The sequence below is a fragment of the Monodon monoceros genome, unplaced genomic scaffold, assembly GCF_005190385.1.
Source record: "Monodon monoceros isolate NGI ecotype Baffin Bay Population unplaced genomic scaffold, NGI_Narwhal_1 Super_Scaffold_18, whole genome shotgun sequence".
In the NCBI taxonomy this organism is placed as follows: domain Eukaryota; kingdom Metazoa; phylum Chordata; class Mammalia; order Artiodactyla; family Monodontidae; genus Monodon; species Monodon monoceros.
Genome location: NW_021703774.1, coordinates 138,745,905 through 138,771,862, shown reverse-complemented (window position 1 = coordinate 138,771,862; position 25,958 = coordinate 138,745,905). Strand labels below are relative to the sequence as shown.

The 25,958-nt window shown below is 36.1% G+C and overlaps 1 protein-coding gene across 1 annotated transcript in view; it reads left to right on the top strand.

Moving 5' to 3' along the window:
- The first annotated feature begins 6,943 nt into the window (after nt 1-6,943).
- The window catches only part of CUNH1orf185 (chromosome unknown C1orf185 homolog), a 31,795-nt gene continuing 12,780 nt past the window's right edge, over nt 6,944-25,958 (top strand). The window contains exons 1-2 of the mRNA XM_029227502.1: nt 6,944-6,960; nt 15,856-15,960. Of these exons, the coding sequence (XP_029083335.1) occupies nt 6,944-6,960; nt 15,856-15,960 (122 nt within the window). The remainder of the gene's footprint in view (nt 6,961-15,855; nt 15,961-25,958) is intronic.

Below are 25,958 nucleotides of genomic sequence, written 5' to 3'. Positions count from 1 at the left end.
CTTTTCTTCTACTGACTTTGGGTTTTATGTTTGTTCTTTTTTCTCAAGTTTCTTTAGGTGTAAGGTTATATTTTTTATTTGAGATTGTTCTTGTTATATTTTTTATTTGAGATTGTTCTTGTTTCTTGAGGAGAGATTGAATTACTATAAACTTAGTACTGCTTTTGCTGAGTCCCATAGGTTTGGGTCATCATGTTTTCGTTATCATTCATGTCTGTGTATTTTTAAAATTTTCTCTGATTTCTTCAGTGCTTTTTTTTTATTTAGCACTGTTTAGCCTCCATTTGTTTGTGTTTTTACAGTTTTTTTTTCCTGTAATCGATTTCTAATCTCATAGCCCTCTGGTTGGAACAGATGCTTGATATGATTTCAATTTTCTTAAATTTTCCAAGGCTTGATTTGTGACCCAAGATGTGATCTTTCCTGGAGAATGTTCCATGTGCACTTGAGAAGAAAGGTATTCTGCCACTTTCAGGTGGAATGTCCTATAAATATCAATTAAATCTATCTGGTCTATTGTGTCTTTTAAAGCTTGTGTTTCCTTATTTATTTTCTTTCTGGATGATCTGTCCACTGGTGTAAGTGGGGTGTTAAAGTTCCCCACTGTTGATTTCCCCTTTTATGGCTGTTCACATTTGCCTTATGTATTGAGGTGCTCCTATGTTGGGTGCATAAATATTTATACTTGTTATATCTTCTTGGATTGATCCCTTGATCATTATGTAGCATCCTTCCTTGTCTCTTGTAGCAGTCTTTATTTTAAAGTCTATTTTATCTGATATGAGTATTGCTACTCTAGCTTTCTTGTGATTTCCATTTGCATTGAATATCTTTTCCATCCCCTCACTTTCAGTCTGTATATGTCCCTAGGGCTGAAGTGGATCTCTTATATGTTGCATAAATATGGGTCTTGTTTTTGTATCCATTCAGCCAGTCTGTGCCTTTTGGTTGGAGCATTTAATCCATTTACATTTAAGGTAATTAGCAACATGTATGTTCCCATTACCATTTTCTTAATTGTTTTGGGTTTGTTTTTGAGGGTCTTTTACTTCTCTTGTGTTTCCTGCCTAGAGAAATTCCTTTAGTGTTTGTTGTAAAGCTGGTTTGGTGGTGCTGTATTTTCTTAGCTTTTGCTTGTCTGTAAAGCTTTTGATTTTTCTGTCAAATCTGAATGAGATCCTTGTTGGGTAGAGTAATCTTGGTTGTAGCTTTTTCCCTTTCATCACTTTAAATATATCCTGCCACTCCCTTCTGGCCTTCAGAGTTCCTACTGAAAAATCAGCTGATAACCTTATAGGGATTCCCTTCTATGTTATTTGTTGCTTTTCGCTTGCTGCTTTTAATATTTTTTCTTTGAATTTACTTTTTGTTAGTTTGATTAATATGCATCTTGGTTTGTCTCCTGTGGTTTATCCTGTATGGGACTCTCTGTGTTTCCTGGACTTGGGCAGCTATTTCCTTTCCCATGTTAGGGAAGTTTTCAACTATAATCTCTTCATATGTTTTCTCAGACCCTTTCTATTTCTCTTCTTCTGGGACCCCTATAATTCGAACATTGGTGCATTTTGTGTTGTCCCAGTGGTCTCTGAGATTGTCTTCAATTTTTTTCGTTCTTTTTTCTTTATTCTGCTCCTTGGCAGTTATTTCCACCATTCTATCTTCCAGCTCACTTTTCGTTCTTCTGCTTCAGTTATTCTGCTATTGATTCCTTCTAGTGTATTTTTCATTTCAGTTATTGTGTTGTTCATCACTGTTTGTTTGTTCTTTAGTTCTTCTAACTCCTTGTTAAACATCTCTTGTATTTTCTCTATCTGTGCCTCAATTCTATTTCTGAGATTTTGGATTGTCTTTATTATCATTACTCTGAATTCTGTTTAAGGTAGGTTGCCTATTTCCTTTTCATTTATTTGATCTTGTAGGTTTTTACCTTGCTCCTTTGCCTGTAACATATTGTTTTGTTTTGATGGGTAGAGCTGTGTTCTTGTCTTGTTGGTTGTTTGGCCTGAGGTGTCCAGCACAGGAATTTGCAGGCAGTGGGATAGAGCTGCGTCTTGGTGCTGAGATGAGGACCTCCAGGAGACCTCATTGCAATTAATATTCCCTGGGGTCTGACTTTTTTTGTAGTCCACCAGTTTGGACTTCTTGCTCCCACCAGAGGAGCTCTGGCCTGTCCCCCAGCCTGGGAACCAAGACCCACAAGTCATGCAGCACTGCAAAAAAAAAAAGTAACAAGGAAAAAGGAGCAGAAAAATAACATAGAATAAAAAATAAATTAAATTAGAGAAATAAAAAATATATTAGAAAAAATAAAAATGAATGAACAGCAAAGCAAACAAGAACAAAGGAAAATAGAACCACAACAGAAAAAAAAAAAAGCCAGAAAAAGCCTTGATGGGGGCAGTTGGTGGGGGCAGGCTTAGGCTCAGGAGTGCATGGCTGTAAAAGGCCTTGGGGGGCCATGCTTAGTCTCAGGACCTGCGTAGGTTGATGGGTCCCCAGAGGGCAGAGGTTCAGGCCCAGGACCTCAGCAGTCTGGCCGGGGCCTGAGCTGGCATGGGAAATGCTGGCCACATCCCCCTCCAATCCCCCAATCTCCCAAAGGTCTCTCTCTGTCCCAGCTGATTCCCTTGCTGTGAGTTGGAACCCCTCCTTTTCCCCAGCTGCCCCTCAGTGGCACCAGTCCCATCCTGCCTCCACTTTTCCTTCGCCCCTTCTTCCCCCAACATCCCACCCAGTTGCATGGGGATTACTCCCATCACTTTAAGTCTCCAAGGTCCCCCACCAGCGCCTGGTAGGTGCCCTGGTTGTCAATACCATGCTGTTTTGATTACTATTTTAATTATAATAAGTCTTTAAATCATGTAGTTATCCCTCCAACTTTTTCTTCTTTTTTTAGAGGTGTTTTAACTATTCTTGGTCTTTTGCATTTCCATCTGAATTTTAGAATCACCTTATCAATTTTTATAAAAAAGCCTACTGGAATTTTGATTGGGATTGCATTGAAACTATAGATCAATTTAGGGAGAATTAATATCAGAACAGTAGTATGTGTCTCAACCCATGAGCAAGGTATGTGTCTCTTTTTATTTAGGTCATCCCTAATTCCACTTAGCAATATTTTGTAGTTGCTTATGTACAGGCTTTTCACATCTTTTATCAGATTTATCCCTAAGTATTTCATATTTTTATGCTGTTGCAAATGGTAATTTTTGAACATTTCAGCTTCCAATTGTTTTTTTGTTTTTTTCTTATCCTAAACAGAAGGAAGGCAAACATTATGGCACTTTTTTTTTGAATTTTATTTTATTTATTTTTTATACAGCAGGTTCTTATTAGTCATCAGTTTTATACACATCAGTGTATACATGTCAGTCTTAGTTGCCCAATTCATCAGATCACCATCCCCACCCACCCACGGCTTTCCCCCCTTGGTGTCCATACATTTGTTCTCTACCTCTGTGTCTCAACTTCTGCCCTTCCAATTGTTTTTGATATTATATAGAAAGACTTTTCTTTTTGTTTTGTCTTTTTAAAAATTTTTATTTTATTGTGGTAAGAACACTTAAAAAATTATGAAATGTACCCTCATAGATTTTTAAGTGTGTAATACAGTACTGTTAACTATAGGCACAGTGTTGTACAGCAGATCTCTAGAACTTATCCATCTTGCATAGTTAAGACTTTATGCCCATTGATTAGCAACTCTTCATTTCCTTCCTTCCTCCAGCCCCTGGCAACCACCACTCTATGTTTCTATGAGTTTGATTGTACCTCATATAAATGGAATTACACAGTATTTGTCCTAATGTGACTGACTTATTTCACTTAGGATAATGTCCTTCAGGTTCATCCATGTTGTCATATTTTGCAGGATTTCATTCTTTTTTAAGGCTGTATGTATATACTACATTTTCTTTATCCATTTATACACTGTTGGATGTTTAGTTTTTTTTACACATTTTAGCTATTGTGAATAGTGCTGTACTGAACATTGGAGTGCTAATGTGTCTTTGAGATCTTGTTTTTATTTCTTTTGGATAAATACCCATAGTGGGATTGCTGAATCATATGGTAGTTCTAATTTTAATTTTTTGAGGAATCTCAATACTGTTTTCCATAGGAGCTGCACCACTTTGCATTTCCACCAACAGTGTACAAGGGTTCCAGTTTCTCTGTATCCTCTTTTGTGTTGTTGTTGTTGTTGTTGAAAATAGTCATTCTAACTGGTGTGAGGTTATATCTCATTATGGTTTTGATTTACATTTCCCTAAGTGTTAGAGATGTTGAACATCTTTTCATATGCCTATTGGCCATTTATGTGTTTTCTTTGGAGAAATGTCTATTCAAGTCTTTAGCCCATTTTTAAGTTGGGTTATTAGTTTTTTTGCCATTGAGTTGTAGCTTTTATATTTTGGAAATTGACCTCTTATGGTTTGTAAATATTTTTTCCATTCTGTATGTTGCCTTATCACTCTGTTGATTGTTTCCTTTGCTGTGCAGAAAGTTTTTAGTTTGATATAGTCCCACTTGTCTATTTTTGCTTTTTTAATCTATGCTTTTGGTGTCATATTCATGAAATAATTTCAAAGACTAATGTCATGAAACAATTTTTCTGTTTTCTTCTAGGAGTTAACAGTACCAGAAGACATTTTTTTTGTACATTGTTCTTGTATCCTGCAATCTTATTAAACTCACTTAATTTTCGTACTAGTTTATTTAAAATTCCACAGTATTTTCTACATAGATGATCATGTTCTCTGTGTGTCTTAGTCAATTCGAGCTGCTATAACATAATACCACAAACTGGATGTATTATAAACAACAGAAATTTATTTCTCACAGTTCTGGAAGCTTTAAATCTGATATATGGGGGCCAAAATGATCAAGTTTTGTGTCTGGTAAGAGCCCTCTTCTTGCTTCTTGATGTGTTCTCAAGTGGTGGAAGGAGCTAGGGAGCTCTGTGGGATCTTTTTCATAGAGCGCTAATCCCTTTCACAAGGTCTCCACTCTCATGACCTAACCACTTCTTGAAGGCCCCACCTCCTAAAACCATCACATTGGGCATTAGCATTTCAACATATGAATTTGGGGGGCACAGAAACATTCAGACAAAAGCACTGAGAATACAACTCTTATTTTTTCCATTTTACTCTAGATGTCTTTTATTTCTTTTTCATACCTGGTTGCACTGGCTAGACCCTTCAGTGCAGTGTTGAACAGAAGTTGTAAGAGTGGATATCCCTGTATTGTTACTGATTTTAGGAGGAAAGCATTCAGTCTTTCACCATTAAGTCTGATGTTTTCAATAAATGACTTTTCTCAGGTTGGGGAATCTGATAACTAGGATAGAGATTCCCTTCTATCCTAGTTTCTGAGAGCTTTTTTTTTTAAAATCAGGAATGGATGTTACAAAATTTTTCATCTATTGACACAGATCCATATTGATCACATGGATTTTCTTTTCTAACTTCTTAATATGGTGAATTGCATTGATTGTTTTTTTCATGGTAAACCAACCTTGTTTTCTTGTGATAAACCCCACTTGGTCATGATGTATTATCCTTTTAATATAATGTTGGACTTAATTTGCTAAAATATTGTTTAGAATTTTGCATCTGTGTCCATAGATGCATTTTGCATATCTGTTCAGTTTGTAATTTCCTCTCTTTCTCTCTCTCACTTCTCTCTCTCTCCCTCTTTTTTTCCCTGGCTTTAGTATCAGGATAATGTCAGCCTCATAGGATAAATCAAAAAAGAATTCTCTTGTCTTCAAATTTTTGGAAGCATTTGTATAGAATTAATACTATTTTTTCCCTTAAAATGTTTGGTAGAATTTACCAGTGAAGCACCTGGACATGGAGTTTCTTTTTAAGAATTTTAACTACAATTTCAATTTATTTAGTAGATGTGTGTCTATCTATGTTATCTATTTCTTCTTGAGTGAACTTTGAAAATTATTTATTTTAAGGAATTTTCCCTTTCATCTAAGTTGTTAGATTTATTAGCATAAAATTGTTCATAATATTGCCTTATTATTATTTTAATATCTGTAAAATCTGTAGTAATGTCACATCTTTCATTTCTTTTTTAAGATAAATTTATTTATTTAATTTTGGCTGCATTGAGTCTCTGTTGCTGGGCTCAGGCTTTCTTTAGTTGTGGCAAGCAGGGGCTACTGTTCGTTGTGGTGCATGGGCTTCTCATTGCAGTGGCTTCTCTTGCTGCAGAACACAGGCTCTAGGCGTGTGGGCTTCAGTGGTTGTGGCATGCAGGCTCAGTAGTTGTGGCTTGTGGGCTCTAGAGTGCAGGCTCAGTAGTTGTGGAGCATGGACTTAGTTGCTCTACAGCATGTGGGATCTTCCTGGACCAGGGCTCAAACCCATGTCCCATGCATTGGCAGGCAGATTCTTAACCACTGCACCACCACAGAAGCCCTCTCATTTCTGGTATTGATAATTTGTGCCTTTTTTCTTTTTATTGGTCAATCTAGCTAGAAGTTTATCAATTATATAGATATCAGAGAATCAGGTTTTTGTTTCATTGATTTTCTTTATTGTTTTTCTGTTTTCTATTTCATTGGTTTTCACTTGGTCTTTAGATTTTTTTCTTTTCTTTACTTTGGATTTAATTTGCTCTACTTATTTTAGTTTTTAAGGTTATTCACACATTTTTTCCCTAATACTGCAGTTTTTTGGTATTGATTTTCCCCTACATACTGCTTTGGTGGCATCCCACAAATCCTGATATGTTGTGTTTCATTTCATTTAGGTTGAGTGTTCTGTAAATGTCAATTACATCCATGATGATACATGGCTTCCAAAGTTCCCTGAGGTTCATCTCCATCCCAGTCAAGCCTAAAGGGAGAAAGAACATGGAGAAAGGTGCTTAGGAGGTTTTTATGACATCACTTCCATTCAAATTCCATTGGTTAGAACTCAGTTGCATGGCTTCACCTAATGGTATGAGAAGCTGGGACATGTAGTCTATCTTTTTGCCTGGGAAGAAGAGGAAAATACATTTGGACAAACAGCCAGAAACCTCTTTCTATTCTCTGGAAGGGCTTGTATAAGATAAGAAATACTTGAATCATGGGTATACAGTAGAAATTGTAAAGTTATTGGGGCCTGCTGCTTTCTTTGGGGGAAATTTTGTAACTGTTGATTCAGTTTAATGGATACATGTTCATTTAAGTTTTCTATTCTTGAGTCACTTTTTGTAAGTCACTTTTTAGGTATATATAGTTTAGTATAAGTTTTAGAATATACTAGCATAAATTTGTTGAAAGTATTTTCTTATTTTAATTTCTGCTGTAACTGTAATTATGTTCTTTCTTCATCTTTGAAATTGTTTACCTGTGCCTTCTTTTTTAAAATTTGGTTACTCTTACTAGAGATTTGTTAATCTTGTTAGTGTTTACCTAAAATCTTAATATTTTTTCACTAATTTCTATTCTTTTTTATTTTCTTCCTCCACATTATTTGGACTCAATTTGCTTGTCTTTTTCAACTTGCAATTTGAATGCTAAGCTCATTTTTTTTCAGCTTTTTTTTTCCCCTTGAATTTGTCTTCAGCTTTGTTGCTGCAAGCATTTATACATAGTGCTTCTTTATTGATTAGTTTTATGTAATTTCCAAATTTCCATTGATTTCTTCTTTAATGCAAGAGTTATTTACAGTGTGATTAAAAATTTCCAAGTATGGAAGCTTTTCCTAGAGTATGTATTAGGTTACTAATTTAAAATTAATTGTATTATTGTCAGAGAATGTGGTATCTGTAATAATCCTATAAAACTGTTGAGTCTTGCTTTATGGCCTGGTATATGCATGCTGTTTGAGATGTCGTCTTCTTTACTATGTTAGTAATTCCTTGCAACATTATCTTATTTATTCCTTATTCTAATTATATGAGACAGGTAATATGACTCCCATTTTTCAAATAATAACATTAAAATCCAACCAGCATAATAAGTATCTCTTCCAAGTACAAGTTCTTCCTAGTTAGCTTTGTATTCAATCAGAGCAGCCAACAACTAAAAAGAAATCAGTGTGGTCAACTTTTTATACCAGTTGCATATGAGCCCTGCTTATATTTTTTTATAGATTTTTAAACCTCAGGGTAAGGATTCATTCTTACTTCAATGGCCTTTTATCCCTCCCTTGGTGTCTCAAACAGTATCTCACACATATTTGGTGTTCAATAAGCATTTGTTGAACTGGAGTAAACCTGAGACGAAATCTGGCAAAACCCTAGGAGAGTATAATAAAAAGGTATTGAATACTCAAAAAATAAAACCGAACATTCAGTTCTGGAATCACTACAAAAGTTAATCTGAAACTACTCCTGACACAAATATATAGTAATTCTGGTTAAAGATATAGGCATAGATACAGATAAGTAACACCTATATCCATGTCTATATTTATCTATATCCTTTATATATCTATATATATCCATATGTAGATATGTTAAAGGATATGTATATATCCAGCTATAGATAGATAGGTTAAAGGATAGACAGACTGGGGAAGAGGAACCTATAAAGGCAATAACATTATAGACAGAGAAATGGGAAAAAACCAAGTGAATTTATTTTACTTATGCCAAGGTAAGAGAGAGAGAGAATGGTCAATAGTGACCTTTCAATTTTATGTTAATGAAGTTATTAATGACCTTGGGAATAGAAGTTGTGAAGTAGAAATTCTCATTTTAAGAGTTTTGGCTGCAAATGGTAAGAAAAGGATCAACTGTAAGCTGGAGGTTACTGTGCATAGAGAGAAAGTTTTGTTTATCTTAAGGTGAAAGGGTCATACCCTGGTTTAGGATTTAATATCTTTGGCTAGCTATCTCTTACTTATTCTGTAAGATTTAGCTCAGGTGTTCCCTAAGAAACTGTTCCTGCACTTAGTCAAAGTGCCTCTGTTGTCTTAGTGCTGTCAACAGGTCATTATCATAATAATTAGAATATTGTAATGAATATTCTGTTTAAATGTTGTACCCCCCAGATTTTAAACTCTATGACCATGTGTTACTTATCTTTTAGTCACCAATTCTTTTTTTTTGTTCGTTTATTTATTTATTTATTGGCTGTGTTGGGTCTTCATTGCTGCATGTGGGCTTTCTCTAGTTGTGACGAACAGGGACTACTCTTTGTTACGGTGTGCGGGATTCTCATTGCAGTGGCTTCTCTTGTTGCAAAGCACAGGCTCTAGGGCATGTGGGCTTCAGTAGTTGTGGTGCATGGGCTCAGTAGTTGTGGCTCATGCCTCTAGAGCGCAGGCTCAGTAGTTGTGTCGCATGGGCTTAGTTGCTCTGCAGCATGTGGTATCCTCCCGGAACAGGGATTGAACCTGTGTCCCCTGCATTGGCAGGCAGACTCTTAAACACTGTGCCACCAAAGAAGTCCTCAGTCACCAATTCTTGGCAAGGGTTTGGCAATAGAAAGTTCTCAAACCATGTTTAACTAGACTATGGAATTTAAAAAAAATTTTCTCCTATCTTTCTACAGATCTTCCTGTATCTGTATTTTGTATTTATTTCTTCCATTATAATACCTTTTTAATTGCACTTATTCTTTTCCACATATATGAACTTCCTACTAAACCACATACCTAGGGACTTCCCTGGCGGTCCAGTGGTTAAGACTCCACATTTCTACAGCTGGGGGTGCAGATTTGATCTCTGGTCAGGGAACTAAGATCCTGCATGCTGAGTGGCACAGCCAAAAAACAAACAAACAAACAAAAAAAAAACAAGAAAAACCCACATACCTTTATTATTCATTTTTCTAATACTAACATCTAGCACAGTGCCTATCGTTTATTCATTGAATAGTCAATCATTTTTGAGTAACCAGTCATTATTCTAAACTCTAAGAATACCAGAGTGAGAAAGATTTATCTTCTAGTAGAAGAAGACAGACAATAGACAGTAAACCAATAAGTAAAGAAGACTATTTATTATAGCAATTATTAAAGACAAAGAAACAGGGTCACATAATAAAGTGACTGTTGAAAGTGAGGAGTCATTACTTTAGATAGCATACTTAAGGGCAGAGTCAAGAAAGTAAAACTCCTACCTCTGTATATAGTGTTTCTTTAACTTATATATTGACTAAATCTTCAAAGTGAGAGGGGATCTTAATGATCATAGAGTCAAGCCTTTTCATTTTACAGATTGATTTATAGATAAAGTGTGATTTGTTGGAGGCATTAGAAAATATGTAATTTGTCTTTCTCTTGGTAAAGTGGTTTGGGAACTTTCATATTCTCTAGAGCTCACTGGAATTCCCCTGAGATATAAATGGCCCATTTAAACCAGGGAGTAGAATGGTGTTTTACTAGTCACACCTATTTTCTTCCCAAATGGAGAATTACAAAAAGGATAAAGAGGAGGGCAGAGATCTTAAGGAGGAGGAAGCTAAGTAGGCTGTAAACACAGTGATAACAATAGAGAATTTGCTGCAATGAGAGTTGTACTAACTAAGTAAAGGAGTCAAGAATCACATATTAAGATTAAAAATTTTTGTTCCTGATTTTTCTAAGATTCTCATGCTAGAAAATCTGAATGTACAGAAAAGTCTGGAGTGGAAAATTATAACTAAGCCCTTACCCCAGGAGTAGCCAATATTGATTATTTTCCTTATAAAAGTATGTTTCTCCCTTTTTCTTTTCTTTCTTTCTTTTTTTTACAAAATTGAGATCCTATTGTTTTTATATTTTTTATACTTGAGAAAAGTAAAAAGAAAAGGACAAAGAATAACAAACATTCATGTAATCTTCTACTAAATAAATATTTTTTGGTCATATAAACTTCAGATTTTTAATTTTTTAAAGAAAACATTACAGGTAAAGTCTTAAGTTCATATTCAATCCATAGTCCCATTCCCCTCATTTCCTCCCCAGACACAACTAATATCATGAGTATGGTGTATTTTAATACTTCTGTCACATTGTTTTTTAAAAAGTATTATTTTGTGTTTTCTTTTAATGTGCATAAATGGAATCAGTATGTGATTAGAATAATGAATATAAATTTATGGAAATCGCTTTATTCACTGAACACTAGGTTTTTCAGTTCTATTTATGATGATACATATAGATCTAGTTTATTCATAAGTCATAAGTGTTAAGCTTGAATTTTCACTGAACACATCTCTATAACCAGCACCCTGTTCAAGAAACAGTACGTTAATTACCAGCATCCCTGAATTCCCCCCGATGTCTTTGTTTGCCTTCTTTTGCCCAACATTATTTATGAAATTTATCCACTTTGTTTGGCATAGTTGTACTCTATTCTTTCCCATTGTTATAGAACATTTTGCTTCCTTAAATCAATTAAACTTTTAAAATTTATCCGTTTAACTATCAGTGGGCCTTTGGGTAGTTTTCAGTTTGTGTCTCTATCAACATACACACGTAAAAGTGATGCTATCAACATTCTAGCATATATTTTTAAGAAAATATATATGTACTTCAGTTTGGTATATGTCTAAGAGTTGCTGGGTCATAGGGTATGTATATGTTCAGCTTTAATAATAGTGCCAAACAGTTTTCCAAAGTATTATAGAAAATTACATTCCCACCAACAGTGAGTGAGAATTCATGTTACTCTGCCACCTTGACAGCACTTGATATTTTCCATCTTTTTCATTTTAGGCATTGTACAGGGTTGTCGTATTGACTCGTTGTGGTTTAATTTGCATTTCTGTGATTATTAATGAAGTTTTCATATATTTATTGGCCATTTAGATATCCTCTTTTATGATACCCTTAAATATTTAGCATTTATACTTAGCTGTTTTTCTCACAAAATCTAAAGATATTCATTGTCTATACTAGGTAAAGAAGGACTTTAGCAATTTTTTAATTACTATTGTTCTCTATTGGTTGTATGCCTTTGAGCAAGTTACTTAACCTCATTTTTGCCTCATCTGTTTCCTCATCTGTAAAGTGGGGAAATAATAATACTTAGCTTATAGAGTTGTGAGAATTAAATGAGTGAACATCTTTGAATTTAAATGAGTGAATCACTTTGAATGTGCCTGGCATATAGTATTTGCTGTATAAATATTAGATTATTATTATTGTTGTTATTGGTGAAAGAATAGACAACGTATACCAAGGGGACAGAATAGAGATTCCAGAAATAGACAGACACAAATATAGCTAATTGATTTTTGACAAGGGTGCAACAGCAACTCTATGAAGAAAGGATGGTCTTTTCATCAAATAGTGTTGGAACTACTGAATACACATATCCCAAAACAAAAAAACCAAAAAAACTTGACCCCTACCTCTCACCTTATGCAAAAATTAATTCAAAATGAATCATGAATTAAATGTAAAACATAAAACTAGAAATATTTTATAGGAAAACATAGAAGAAAATCTTTGTGACCTGCAAAGAGTTCTTAGATACAGCCCATAGCACAAACCATAAAAGAAAAAAGTTGATAAATTGGATATCACTAAAATTAAAAAGTTTTGCTCTGTGAAAGACACTATTAAGAGAATTGAAAAGACAAGCCACAGCTGGGAGAAAATATTTCCAAATCATGTATCTGACCAAGGATTTGTATCCAGAATATATAAAGAATTCTAAAAAAATCAGCAAAGATTTGAACAAATACTTCACTGAATAAGATATATGGATGGCAAATAAGCATGTGGAAAGACGCTCAACATAATTATTCACTAAGGAAATGTAAATTAAAACAGGGGTCCCAAAAGAGAGAATAGAGAAGTAGCAGAGAAGCAATATTAAGAGATGCAGCTTAAAAGGGTTTTTTCTTTTCCTTTTTTTTAAGGAAGATACCACTGTATCTCCACAGTAAGATACCACTGTGCATCTATTAGGATGGCCGAAGTGAAACTGACAATATCAAGTGGTAGCCATGATACAGAGCAACTGAAACTGTTGTATTTGCTGGTGGGAAAGCAAGACAGAACAGCCACTTTGGAAAGCAGTTTGGTAGTTTCTTATAAATTTGAATATATACTTGTTATATGAGCCTACTGAAATAAAAATTTATGTTCAAATAAGCAACTGTATGCAAATGTATAGTATGCCTTATTCCTAACAACCCCAAACTGGAAACAACCAAACGTCTCTTAGCTGGGGAATAAACTGTGGTCCATCTATAAAGTGGAATGTTACTCAGCAATAAAAAGAAACAAACTACTGATACATGCAACAACATGGCTGAATCTCAAATGCATTATGCTAAGTTAAAAAAGCCAGACTCAAAAGACAACATGCTGTATTCTATTTATATGAAATTCTGGAAAAGGCAAAAACATAAGGATAGAGAATAGGGATGGAAAATAATCAGTGGTTGCCAGCAGTTAGTACTTGACTACTAAGAGGCTGTACAAGGAAATGTTTTGGGGTGATGGAAGTTTTCTGTAACTTGCTTGTGGTGGTGATTAAATACTTTTTATATTTGTCAAAACTTACAGAACTGCACACACACACACACACACACACAAGTGAATTTTAGTAAGTGTAAATTGAAAAAAAGTTTTTTAAAGAGAAAACCTTCTGGGCTTCCCTGGTGGTGCAGTGGTTAAGAATCCACCTGTTAATGCAGGGGACATGGGTTCAATCTCTGGTCCGGGAAGATCCCACATGCTGCAGAGCAACTAAGCCCGTGTGCCACAACTACTGAGCCTGTGCTCTAGAGCCTGCGAGCCACAACTACTGAGCCTGCGTGCTACAACTACTGAAGCCCGCATGCCTAGAACCCGTGTTTCGCAACAAGAGAAGCCACTGCAATAAGCCCGTGCACCGCAACAAAGAGTAGCCCCCACTCACCGCAACTAGAGAAAGCCCGCATGCAGCAATGAAGACCCAACGCAGCCAAAAATAAATTAATTAATTTTAAAAAAGGAAAAGAAAAAACCTTTTTAGGCTGTATCTCTTAATATTGCTTCTCTGCTACTTCTCTATTCTCTCTTTTGGGACCCCTATTAGTTTTATGCTATATACTCTTAATCTTTTCCAAGTCTCATAATTTATCATATTTTCACTTTTTTATGTAATTGGGTGAATCTCTCAGTATTATCTTTCATTTCATTAATTCTTTGTATTTAAAGAAGCATGTACTCCATCTTGAAATTTTTTAATTTATAATTTCCAAGATTCCTCCTTGGTCCTCTTTTGAGTTGGTCATTCACCAGGCCAGAGGATGGCTTGGTCTGGGAATTCTCTCACTGATATTCTCTGCTTCTAGTTAATTCCTGCTTCCAGATCTCGGTGCCTAGCATGCTTGTGGTTTTAGCTCCTACTTATTTCTGTGTGTTGCTTTTCTACTTTCGTCCATAGAAATATTTATCTTATATTTGAGCACAACTATATCTTTAAATTTTTAAAAAATATGTGTGTTATCTATCTTGCTTTTATCTTTTAATCCTATCTGATATTTCCTTATACCACTATGCCTGTGATCCTCAACTGAGGACAGTTCTGCCCATCAGAATGCATTTGGTAATGCCTGGAGATACCTTTGGCACAATGCACAGGACAGCCCCTCACAACAAATTATCTGGTCCAAAATATCTATATTTTTTCATATATAAAAATGAAAATTGGAGGTGTTTTTTCGTATTGTTTCACTTTGATAAATAGCCTTATGTAACTTTTTTGTACCATTAATTAATTTCCAAATGTAGATATTTCTGAACCCAAAGAAAACTAAGATTTGAGAAGCACTGTCTAGAAAGTTGGAAATTACCTAGAAAACAACAAAAGTATGGGAACAACAAAGTCTTTATCACCTCATACCCTTACTGGAACTTACAATATGTTCACACATAAAGATCTTCTATTAGATTTATACTTTTAAACCACTTTTTCCCAAAATAATATACTCCTAAGTTGTCTTAAGGCCCTTCAAATTCTATACAGCCTTCTGTGAAAGCTTTCTACAGCTTGCTTTATGCTTAGGTAGCAGATTTCAGAATCTTAATGAATACTTGACAAACCTAACTATAAATATCTCATGCTTTCTTTATTCTTAATTCTTTTTAATACATACCAGTATTAAGATGTTTGGTAGCAGGGATACGATAATAGAAAAAAACAGAGGACTGCCCTTAATTTGCTGCATGACCTTACTTCACTTACTGCTTTCACCTGGGCCTCAGTTTTTTCATCTGGAAAATGAAGGAGTTATACCATATAATTCCTGTAGGCTTTTCCAGTTATAAACCTGTGATATATCATTATTTACATTGTTTTTATTTAGCTTTTGGCTATGATCTTTTACTGTTCCTGAGAAAAAGTAGAGATAAAATGTTTAAAGATTTCTAAGGTCTTTAAAGATTCCTCATATTTGTTCTTTACAACCCTCACCTACCTCCTTGTAGTGATTGATAATAAAAATCTTAAAATGGAAATCCTCTTATGTTGAAGGACTGCAAAGAATGATACTGGAAAAGTAGCATAAAAATTCACAGCTGGTCTGGAAAGGGAGACAACTAGATAAGAAGAAAGGAGGTGACAGCTGTATAAAAACAAGCAAAACCTAGGTCTCAAATTTTGGTAGGGTCAAAGAAATGTGCCCTGGGCCCTAATGAGGATGAGGCCCCGAGTAATTCTCAAACTCAGGGTCTTGAAATTTATTAGAATTGCAAAGGACCAGAATTCAGGTCTCCCAACCTCCTCATTAATGTCTTAAACACTACATTATGTGTTATTAATGCACATTATGTGTGTTTTTATGGGTGTTACTGTGTATTAACACACATTATGTGTTATTAACACTACATTATGTGTTAAGCTATTATGTCATTTAATTTTACATAGAGAATGAAGGTATATGCCTGAAATAATCTTTTATAATTTATTTGTATAGGTGTTTTTTAACCACTTAACCTATTTTCTGGCTGCTGGTGCTGTTACTTTGGGAATTGGTTTCTTTGCTTTGGCATCAGCTTTGTGGTTCCTGATTTGCAAACGAAGGTAAGATTTATTAGAATATTTGACTTTTCTTTTAAAAATTCAGTGAAAGATTTTCTCAAATGGTATTAAATTTAAATAACTATAATAATATTGATTCTGTAATTTGATTGGGGAGAGAAAACTTTACATGTTTAGGGTAGCCTGAAAAGAGAAGTCCTAGTAGTATAATAGCAATCTTCATGCATTAAAATTTTAAGTAATAACGAGATCTATTTTATTCTGTAGAAGACATGGGTTTGAATTATAATAGAAGGCTAGAAAACTTTAAAAATTTTGACTACTAATTTAGAGGTTAAAAACATTACTGAGAGAAAAAGACTTTCTTTAGGAGATATTTAAGAAGAGAGCTGACAGAATCTCTGGTATGGTCTAAATGTAGTCTTTTGCCAGAGATGGAAAAAAGATACTTGATACCTCAGTTCCTTTCAACCCTAAAATTTGCTGTTTTTTATTATTTAATTGGTTCAGTATTTGCTTTGGCTCATGTTAAAAAATTTAAATTGTAATACGATCTTCCCACACACTCTTCCGGTATTCCCTATTTCAGCAAATGAATACATACTATCTATCCACTTGCACAAGTCAGAAAACCAGAAATTATTCACTAATTCATTCTTTCACAGACTTGCAGTGCCACTGGGAGGAGACAGATAATTAACAAATAAAGTGGTCAGGGAATGTCTCTTCAAGTGGGTAGTATTTAATCTGAGACTTAGATTAAAAAAAGAAGCCAGACATGTGACAACCCTGTGGAAGAGCTTTTTTCTAAGCTAATGTGATAGCAAGTACAGAAACTCCAAGTAGGAATGATCTTGGTATTGTTCAGTAAACAGAAAGTCAGTGTGAGTAGACTGAAGTGAGAGGGAAATAATGATGAGATTAAAGAGGGAGATAAGGGTCAAATCACACAGGAATTTGTAGGCTAAAACATGGAATTTAGATTTTATTATTTCTGCCATCAGAAGGTTTTAAGCAAGGGAATGATATTATCATCATAATAATAGCTAAAATCAAGGGTTTACTGCATACTGTTCTAAGTGCTTTATATGTAGTTATCTCATTTAGACCTCATAACTGCCCCATGAAGTTGCAGTAATATTATTCCCATTTTGAAGACTACAATGCCACCTATAGATGATTTACATTTTAGTAACACTTAAAAATTTGAGATATAGATTTTAAATATATGATGTTGAATTTCAACAAATATATTGCCATGTAATCACAACCCCAGTCAAGATATAGACATTTTCCATCATCCTGTAAGGATCCCTCATCCTGCTTTCCAGGAATTTCTCCCCACCTCCTACCCAGAGGCAGTCATTATTCTGATTTTTATCACCATAGATTAATTTGGCCTATTCTTGAACTTCATATAAATGGACTTTTTATGTCTGCTTTTTTCACTTAATGTAATATTTTTGAGATTCATTTATGCTGTTGCATTTATCTGTTCATTCTTTTGATTAATGAGTAGTATTACATTGTATGAATTTACCTCAGCTTGTTTATCCATTTTTCTGTTAATGGACATTTAGGTCATTTCCAACATTTAGCCCTTAGGAAATAAGGCTGCTGTGAACATTCTAATCTTTTTGTACATGTGCTTTCACTCCCCTTAGGTAAGAGTAGAATTGGTGGATAGTATGATTAGCTTTAAAAGAAACTGCTAAACAGTTTTCCAAGATGGATGTACATCCCCGTCAGCAATGTATGAGAGTTCTGATTCATATTTTTAAAAGATGTTTCTTATGTCTCTATGAATCCTGTATGTTAATGGAACAAGAGTAAAAGCGGAGAGGCAAGTTAGGATGCTACTGCACAGTCCATGTTAAGGATGATTGTGTCTTAGACTAATATGGAAGTAGAGGAGATGAAGAGAAGGGGCTGGACTTGGGGTAGTTTTGCAGGTAAAGTTAGCAGGTCTTATTGATGGATTGGATGAGGTAAGGAAAGATAAGTGAAATGGCAGAGTTAATGCTAATACCTACATTTTTATCATGAGCAACTGAGTAGTTAATCATGCCATTTACTGAGATGAGGAGGTGATTGGGAGGGAAACAAGTTGAGGGAGTGGTGGTAAACTAGGAGTTGTATTTTGGATGTAAGTTTGAAAGCCTATGAAACATCCAAGTAAAAATGTTAGACAGTCAGATATACGTGTGTGAATTTCAGGGGAGAAATCAGGGCTGAAGATTTAGGTTATCAATGTATAGAGGATATATAAAATAATACAACTGGGGGGCATGGAGTCAAGATGGTGGAGTAGGAGGACATGGAATTTGCATCTCCTCACAACTAGGGCAGCTACCAGATGCTGGTGGGTGGCCTTGACACCCAAGGGGATGGGAGGAACCCCCAAGTGACTAGGTAGGACGTTGGGGGGAGCAAGGGAGGAAGAGAAGTGGAGGTGAGATGGTACTGGCACCCCTGAGGGGTGACTGGGAGAGGGAAGGGGTTCCCATGCCTGGAGAGACCCATTCACCACAAGGGGATTAACAGGGACAGGGAGAGACCCTCAGGGGTTTGGAGGATCAGAGGGGAATGCAGCCAGCGTTTCCCCTGCCCACTCAGGCCCCGGGGAGCATGCTGGGGTCCCAGGTCTGGTCCTCTACCTTCTGAGGACCCTCCATCCACATGGGTCCTGGGGACGTGGGAACAAGAGAAGGGGGAAGAGTAGAGGTGAACAGGGAGGGACCCTAGGGGATCTGAAGATCGGGGGAATGGGACTAGTGTTCCCCGCCCCCACTCGGGACCCTGCAAGCCTGCTGGGGTCCCGGGCATGATCCTCCACACTCTGAGGTCAGAGGCAATCTGAGCCCCCTCCAGCCATGCTGAGCCTAAGCCCTGCCCCCCCATTCACACCAGGGCCTTTTCCAGCCATGTGCGTACTGAGCCCAGACACCACCCCCTGCCTAAACCCTGCCCCTGCTTAAGCCTCGCCCCACACAGCCAAGGCCTTTTCTGGCCCCTTTTTTTTTTCCCTACTATTGTGGTTCTGTTTTACCTTTCAGGTGTTGTTTCATTTATATTTTTATTTTTTCTAATATATCTGTTAGTGTTCTAAATTTATTAAATTTTTATTCCTTCTTATTGTTCTTCTCTCTTTTTCTTTTTTTTTGCCATGCCACATGGCTTCCAGGATCTTGGTTCATGGGCTGGGGGGGGTTGGGTCTGAGCTCCTGTGGTGGGAGCACCAAGTCTGAACCACTGGACTAACAGAGAACCTCAGACCCCAGGGAATATTAATCAGAGTGAGGTCTCCCAGGGGTCCTCATCTCACCACCAAGACCCAGCTCTACCCAACTGTCTGCAAACTCCAATGTTGGAAGCGTCAGACCAAACAACCAGTAAGACAGGAGCACAGTCCCACACATCAAAAAAAAATGATAAGACAAAAAAAATATATTACATATGGAGGAGCAAGGTAAAAACCTAAAAGGCCAAACAAATGAAGAGGAAATAGGCACCTACCTGAAAAAGAATTCAGAGTAATGATAATAAAGATGATCCAAAATCTTGGAAATAGAATGGAGGCAAAGATCAAGAAAATACGAAATGTTTAACAAAAACCTAGAAGAACTAAAGAACAAACAAACAGTGATGAACAACACAATAACTAAAATGAAAAATACACTAGTAGGAACCAATAGCAGAATAACCGAGGCAGAAGAACGAATAAGTGAGCTGGAAAATAGAATGGTGGAAATAACTGCCAAGCAGTGGATAAAGAAAAAAGAATGAAAAGAATTGAAGACAATCTTAGAGACCACTGGGACAACACTAAATGCACCAACATTCGAATTATAGGGGTCCCAGAAGAAGAATAGAAAGAGAAAGGGTCTGAGAAAACATTTGAAGAGATTATACTCGAAAACTTCCCTAACATGGAAAAGGAATTAGCCACTCAAGCCCAGGAAATGCAGAGAGTCCCAGGCAGGATAAACCCAAGGAGAAACATGCCAAGACACATAGTAATCAAATTGACAAATATTAAAGACAAAGAAAAATTATTAAAAGCAACAAGGGATAAATGACAAATAACATACAAGGGAACTCCCATAAGGTTAACAGCTGATTTCTCAGCAGAAACTCTACAAGCCAGAAGGGAGTGGCACGATATATTTAAAGTGATGAAAGGGAATAACCTACAACCAAGATTACTCTACCCGACAAGGATCTCATTCAGATTCAATGGAGAAATTAAAACCTTTTTAGACAAGCAAAAGCTAAGAGAGCTCAGCACCACCAAACCAGCTTTATAACAAATGCTAAAGGAACTTCTCTAAGTGGGAAACGCAAGAAAAGAAAAGGACCTACAAAAACAAACCCAAAACAATTAAGAAAATGGTCATAGGAACATACATATCAATAATTACCTTAAATGTGAATGGATTAAATGCTACAACCAAAAGACACAGACTGGCTGCATGGATACAAAAACAAGACCCATATATATGCTGTCTACAAGAGACTCACTTCACACCTAGGGACACATACAGACTGAAAGTGACGGGATGGAAAAAGATATTCCATGCAAAAGGAAATCACAAGAAAGCTGGAGTAGCAATATTCATATAAGATAAAATAGACTTTAAAATAAAGACTGTTACAAGCAATAAGGAAGGACACTACATAATGATAAAGGGATCAATCCAAGAAGAAGATATAACAATTATAAATATTTATGCACCCAACATAGGAGCACCTCAATACATAAGGCAAATGCTAACAGCCATAAAAGGGGAAATTGACAGTAACACAACAATAGTGTGGGACTTTAACACCCCACTTAAACCAAAAGACACATCATCCAGAGAGAAAATAAGGAAATACAAGTTTTAAATGACACAATAGACCAGATAGATTTAATTGAAATTTATAGGACATTCCACATGAAAGTGGCAGAATACACTTTCGTCTCAAGTACACATGGAACATTCTCCAGATAGATCACATTTTCCAAGGTCACAAATCAAGCCTCAGTAAATTTAAGAAAATTTAAATCATATCAAGCATCTTTTCTGACCACAATGCTATGAGATTAGAAATCAATTACTGGGAAAAATACTGTAAAAACACAAATACATGGAGGCTGATCAGTGAGCTGCTAAATAAGCAAAGGATCACTGAAGAAATCAAAGAGGAAATTAAAAAATACATAGAAACAGATGACAATGACAAAAAGCAGTTCTAAGAGGAAGTCTATAGCAATTCAATCTCACCTCAAGAAACAAGAAAAATCTCAAATAAAAAATCTAACCTTACACCTAGAGCAACTAGAGAAAAAAGAACAAACAAACAAACAGACAAACAAAACCAAAGTCAGTAGAAGGAAAGAAATCATAAAGATCAAAGCAGAAATAAATGACATACTAACAAAGAAAACAGTAGCAAAGATCAACAAAACTAAAAGCTGGTTCTTTGAGAAGATAAACAAAATTGATAAATCTTTAGCCAGACTCATCAAAAAAAAGGGAAAGGACTCAGTAAAATTACAAATGAAAAAGGAGAAATTACAACTGACACCGCAGAAATACAAAGGATCATAAGAGACTACTACAAGCAACTGTATGCCAATAAAATGGACAACCTGAAAGAAATGGACAAATTCTTGGAAAGGTACAACTTTCCAAGACTGAACCAGGAAGAATTAGAAAATATAAACAGACCAATCACGAGTAATGAAATTGAAACTGTAATTAAAGATCTTCCAACAAAGTGCAGGACCAGATGGCTTCACAGGTGAATTCTATCAAACATTTAGAGAAGAGCTAACACCTATCCTTCTCAAACTCTTCCAAAAAATTGCAGAACGAGGAGCACTCCCAAGCTCATTCTATGAGGCCACCATCACCCTGATACCAAAACTAAAAAAATCACAAAGAAAGAAAATTACAGGCCAATATCACTGATGAATATAGATGCAAAATTCCTCAACAAAATATTAGCAAACAGAATCCAACAACACATTCAAAGGATCATACACCATGCTCAAGTGGGATTTATCCCAGGGAAGCAAGGATTCTTCAATATATGCAAATCAACCAATATGATACACCATATTAACAAATTAAAGAATAAAAACCATATGATCATCTCAATAGATGTAGAAAAAGCTTTTGACAAAATTCAACACCCATCTATGATAAAAACTCTCCAGAAAGTTGACATAGAGGGAACCTATCTGAAAGTAATAAAGGCTGTATACGACAAACCCACAGCAAACATCATTCTCAATGGTGAAAAACTGAAAGCATTTCCTTGAAGATCAGGAACAAGACAAGGATGTCCACTCTCGCCACTCTTATTCAACATAGTTTTGGAGTCTTAGGCATGGCAATCAGAAAAGAAATAAAAGGACTACAAATTGGAAAAGAAGAAGTTAAACTGTCATTGTTTGCAAATGACATGATACCATACATAGAATGTCCTAAAGATGACACCAGAAAGCTGCTAGAGCTAATCAATGAATTTGGTAAAGTTGCAGCATACAAAATTAATGCACAGGAATCTCTTCCATTCCTCTACACTAACAACAAAATATCACAAAGAGAATTTAAGGAAACAATCCCATTTACCATCGCAATAAAAACAATAAAATACCTAGGAATAAACCTACCTAAGGAGGCAAAAGACCTGTACACAGAAAACTATAAAACACTGATAAAAGAAATCAAAGATGACACAAACAGGTGGAGAAATATACCATGTTCTTGGATTGGAAGAATCAATATTTTGAAAATGACTATACTACCCAAAGGAATCTACAGATTCAATGCAATCCCTTTCAAATTACCAATGGCATTCTTCACAGAATTAGAACAAAAAAATTACAGTTTGTATGGAAACACAAAAGACCCCAAATAGGCAAAGAAATCTTGAGAAAGAAAAGTGGAGCTGGAGGAATCAGGCTACCTGACTTCAAATTATACTGCAAAGCTACAGTAATCAAAACAGTATGGTACTGGCACAAAAACAGAAATAGAGATCTGGATAGAAAGCCTAGAGAATAACCCATGCACCTGTGGTCACCTAATCTATGACAAAAGAGACAAGAGTATACAATGGAGAAAAGACAGTCTCTTCAATAAGTGGTGCTGGGAAAACTGGACAGCCACATGTAAAAGAATGAAATTATAACACTCCCTAACACCATACATAAAAATAAACTCAAAACTGATTAAACACCTAAATGTAAGATTGGACACTTTAAAACTGTTAGAGGGAAACATAAGAAAAACACTCTTTGACAAAAATCACAGGAAGATCTTTTTTGACCCACCTCCTAGAGTAAAGAAAATAAAAACAAAAATAAACAAATGTGACTTAATTAAACTTAAAAGCAAAGGAAACCATAAACGAGATGAAAAGACAACCCTCAGAGTGGGAGAAAATATTTGTAAATGAAGCAATGGGCAAAGGATTAATCTCCAAAATATACAAACAGCTCATGAAGCTCAATATCAAAAAAACAAACAACCCAATCAAAAAATGGGCCGAAGACCTAAATAGACATCTCTCCAAAGAAGACATACAGATGGCCAAGAGGCACATGAAAAGATGCTCAGCATCACTAATTATTAGAGAATGCAAGTCAAAACTACAATGAGGTATCACCTCACACTGGTCAGAATGACCATCATCAAAAAATCTACAAACAATAAATGTTGGAGAGGGTGTGGAGAAAAAGGAACCCTCTTGCCCTCTTGGTGGGAATGTAAATTGATACAGCCACTGTGGAGAACAGTATGATGGTTCCTTTAAAAACTAAAAATAGAACTACCATATGACCCAGCAATCCCACTACTGGGATATACCCTGAGTAAACCATAATTCAAAAGGACACATGTTCATTGGAGCACTATTTACAATAGCCAGGAGATGGAAACAACTTAAATGTCCCTTGACAGATGAATGGATAAAGAAGACGTGGTACATATATACAATGTAATATTAGTCATACATAAAAAGGAACGAAATTGGGTCATTTGTAGAGGTGTGGATGGACCTAGAGTCTGTCACAGAGTGAAGTGGGTCAGAAAGAGAAAAACAAACATTGTATATTAACTAATATATGTAGAATCTAGAAAAATGGTGCAGATGAACCTATTTGTGGTCAAGAATAGAGGTGCAGACATAAGAACCGGTGGGTGGACATGGGGGGAAGGGGAGTGTGGGATGAACTGGCAGATTAGGATTGACATATATACACTACCATGTGTAAAATAGATAGCTAATGGGAACCTGCTGTAAAGCACAGGAAGCCCAGCTCGGTGCTCTGTGATGACCTAGATGGGTAGGATGGTGGTGGGAGGGAGGGAGGTCCAAGAGGGAAGGGATATATTTATACATATAGCTGATTCACTTCATTGTACAGCAGAAACTAACACAACATTGTAAGGCAGTTATACTCCAATTAAAAAAAGTCATACAACTGGATGAGACTAACCAGGGAGTGATTGTTTAAAGAGAAGAACATAGGACTGGTCTTCAGCTCACCAATATTAGACATATAGAAAAAGAGTAGGAAGAATCAACAACATCTGAAAAGGAAAAGCAGAAAGATGTGTGGTGTCAAGCAAGTCAAAATTAGAAAATGTTTGGGCTTCCCTGGTGGCGCAGTAGTTGAGAGTCTGCCTGCCGATGCAGGGGACACGGGTTCGTGCCCCGGTCCGGGAAGATCCCACGTGCTGCGGAGCGGCTGGGCCCGTGAGCCATGGCCGCTGAGCCCGTGCGTCCGGAGCCTGTGCTCGGCAATGGGAGAGGCCACAACGGTGAGAGGCTCGCGTACCGCAAAAAAAAAAAAAAAAAAGGTTGAGAAAGATGAGGATAGAGAAATAAGTTTTGGAATAGCAACATGTAAGTTATTGGTAGCCTTGAACAGTTTTGGTGGAGTGATGTGTTCAGAAGCTGACTTTTGTGTAAAGTACAAGAGAAAATTCAGACAAGTATATACATCCTTTTAAGAAGCTTTTTTTTTTTTTTTGATGTTGGGGAGTTGCTGAAAGGGGCAGAAACTGGAAGAAAATGTGAGGTCAAGGAAGGATTGTTTTGTTTTGTTTTTTTCCTTGAAAAATGGTAGACATGCTTGATATCTCCCTCTTTCTTTCCCACCCCTACTAAATTCGAACAATCACCAAGTTCTATTTATTTTACTTCATTAATTGCTCAAATCTATCCATTTCTCTCCATTATCATTGGCACTACCTTATCCAGCTTATCATTATCCCCCACATAGTCCTACAGAGTTATAACTGACCCTTTACCTTCACTATACTCCTCATTTAATCTCTTCTTCGCACTTCAGCCAGATATTTTCCAAATGCAAATCTGATCAAGTCACCCCACCCTTCCACCCCATTCCCACTACATTATAAAGGACTTGCTATTGCTTTTAGGATGAAGACAAAGTCACATGACTTTTAAGGCCCTACATGTCTGCCCATGCATACTCTCCAGTTTCATCTCCACCTTTCCCTCTTGCTTTCTGTGCTTCTGCTACACTGTCCTAATCTGGCCACTAGGTTTTTGCACTTGATATTCTCTCTGACTAGAATATTCTTACTCCTACAACTCCCCTCCTCCACTACACTCTATCTAATAACTACTCCCATTTCTTCAGATGCCTAATTCAATCATCTCATTCTCAGAAAAGCCTTCCCTGACCTCTCTAACCAAGTTAATTCCCTTTCTTATATACTCACAGAGTAGCAGGTAGCTTTCCTTGATAACACTTTCCACAGTTGTAATTTTTCATTTTCTTGTGATTGTTTTATTAATACCTGTCTTCCTTGCTAGTGTTTAAGCTCCATGAGAGCAATGACAGTTCCATGAGTATAGTGGCTGTGCTTTTTTTCCCCTGCCACTGTATATACAACATCCGGTATAATGCATGGCGCATAGTAAGTACTCGGTAAATATTTGTTAAGTCAATTGAATTCAATAAATGAATGAATTTTAATTGTTAATACTGCAATAAGTAACATAATATGATC